Genomic DNA, 1,619 nt, shown 5'->3' with positions numbered 1-1,619 from the left:
CCCGCAGCCCCGGCCCCGGCAGGACCCGCCGCCCCCCGGGCTGGACGTGGCACGTGCCGGTGTCCTGCCGGTGCCCGGCTCCCCGTGGCATCGGGGTGGGGGCTGCACCCCGTGTCCCCGCTGCCGCCCGGTGCGTCCCGGTGCTCTCGGCTCCTACCTGTGCCGGCTGGCGGCTCGGGCACCGCTGTGGGCCGCCGCCGGGCCGGGGGMGAGCGGGGCAGCCCCTCCAGTGTAGAGACTGTACCGGGGGGGAAAGTTGGCGGCCAGGGCCTGTGCGGCCAGGAGGCACGGCCAGAGCCAGGGGGCCATGCTGGGCTGGGGCGGCTCGGCTCGGCTCGGTCAGCCCGGTCCGGCGCGGTTCAGGACCGCATGGGGTATCCCGTCGCGGCTCCGCGGCTCTGGGCGGCTCGGCACGGCTCGGCTCGGCTCTGCCCTCCCCCCGGCCGCCCCTCGGCCAGCCCCTCGCCACCAGAGCCGCCCCGCAGCCGCTGCCCGCCGGCGGGGTCCCCCGGGCCCCCCGCTTCCTGCCCGCAGCCACCCCCGCCCCGGCCGCGCCGGGCACCGCGGCCCCCGCCGGCCCCGCCGCCGCCACATCTGCTCCTCGTTAGGCCGGGCCGGGGCCGGGGCAGCCAGAGAGGCCGGGCAGGGGGCCAGGGCAGGGCGGCCAGCGAGGCGGCGGGAGCCATCGCTGCGGCACCGGCACGGGCACCGGCACCGGCACCGGCACCGGCAGAGCCACCGCTCCAGCACCGGCACCGGCACCGGCAGCGGCTTCGAGCGGGGCCCCGCGCCTCCCCGAGCCCCGGTGGCCCCCGCACTGGGCGCAGCAGCGACAGGTCCTGGCACCGGCAGCAYATCCCGCAGTGCCACGTCCCTGCGTGCCCGTGTCCCGTGCCAGGTGACACGTCCTGGTGGCAGTGGCGAGCCGGTGCCGCCCGCGCCCCCAGCCCCTCTGTGACACCGGCCCGGGGACACCGGGGACACTGGAGCGGTGACACCGCGGCCACCCCGGGCCGCCTTGGCCCCGTGCCCACGGTGATGCCACGGCTTCCCTGCACCGCGCCGTGACGTCACGGCATCACGGTGACATCACGCCTTGGCTGCGGCCCCGCGGTGACGTCATGGCGCGGGAACCCCCCGCCCTCGGGGAGCGGGTTAAGCACAAACAGCTGCCGGCAGCTGGAGGGGAGCGGGGGCGGGGAACGCACATGGGGCAGGGGGTGCGGGGGAGGGACACACCGGGGAACGGGACCGGGAGCTGGGCTTGGCCGGGAGCCAGGCGGGGCTGCTCCCGGGAGGGGATGGTGTCAGCTCTGGGCTATCGCAGGCTGTGAGCAGCTGTGGGGGACCGGGGAGGGCTGTGGGGGGCTGGGGAGAGCTGTGGGAGAGCCATGGTGGGCTGTGGGGCGATACGGGGGCTCGGGGCTTTGCCGTGTCCCGGGGGATTCCAGACGGGGCTGTGCCCCTGCGGCCGAGTGTGGGGAACATGGGGGGCTCCGCTCTGCCCCAGCGCAGCCGGCGGGCACAGGGATGGGGACCGGGGTGGGGGCAGGACCCCGGGGACACTCACTGCTGGACCCCCTCAGCTGGGGACCGTCCTGCGGTACCTCCCAGTACAG

At 77.6% G+C, this 1,619-nt stretch overlaps 2 protein-coding genes across 2 annotated transcripts in view; both read right to left on the bottom strand.

Moving 5' to 3' along the window:
* Nucleotides 1–473, bottom strand: part of EMILIN1 (elastin microfibril interfacer 1) — an 8,737-nt gene extending 8,264 nt beyond the window's left edge. The window contains exon 1 of the mRNA XM_057387959.1: nucleotides 158–473. Coding sequence (XP_057243942.1) covers nucleotides 158–309 — 152 coding nt within the window. The 5' untranslated portion in view covers nucleotides 310–473. The remainder of the gene's footprint in view (nucleotides 1–157) is intronic.
* A 597-nt stretch (nucleotides 474–1,070) lies between these two features.
* AGBL5 (AGBL carboxypeptidase 5) overlaps nucleotides 1,071–1,619 on the bottom strand; it is a 14,218-nt gene continuing 13,669 nt past the window's right edge. Inside the window, exon 11 of the mRNA XM_057387957.1 lies at nucleotides 1,071–1,179. Coding sequence (XP_057243940.1) covers nucleotides 1,071–1,179 — 109 coding nt within the window. The remainder of the gene's footprint in view (nucleotides 1,180–1,619) is intronic.

The sequence above is a fragment of the Malurus melanocephalus genome, unplaced genomic scaffold, assembly GCF_030028575.1.
Source record: "Malurus melanocephalus ecotype Western Australia unplaced genomic scaffold, MMel_1.1 scaffold_1456, whole genome shotgun sequence".
In the NCBI taxonomy this organism is placed as follows: domain Eukaryota; kingdom Metazoa; phylum Chordata; class Aves; order Passeriformes; family Maluridae; genus Malurus; species Malurus melanocephalus.
This window is presented reverse-complemented; position numbering and strand designations above follow the sequence as displayed.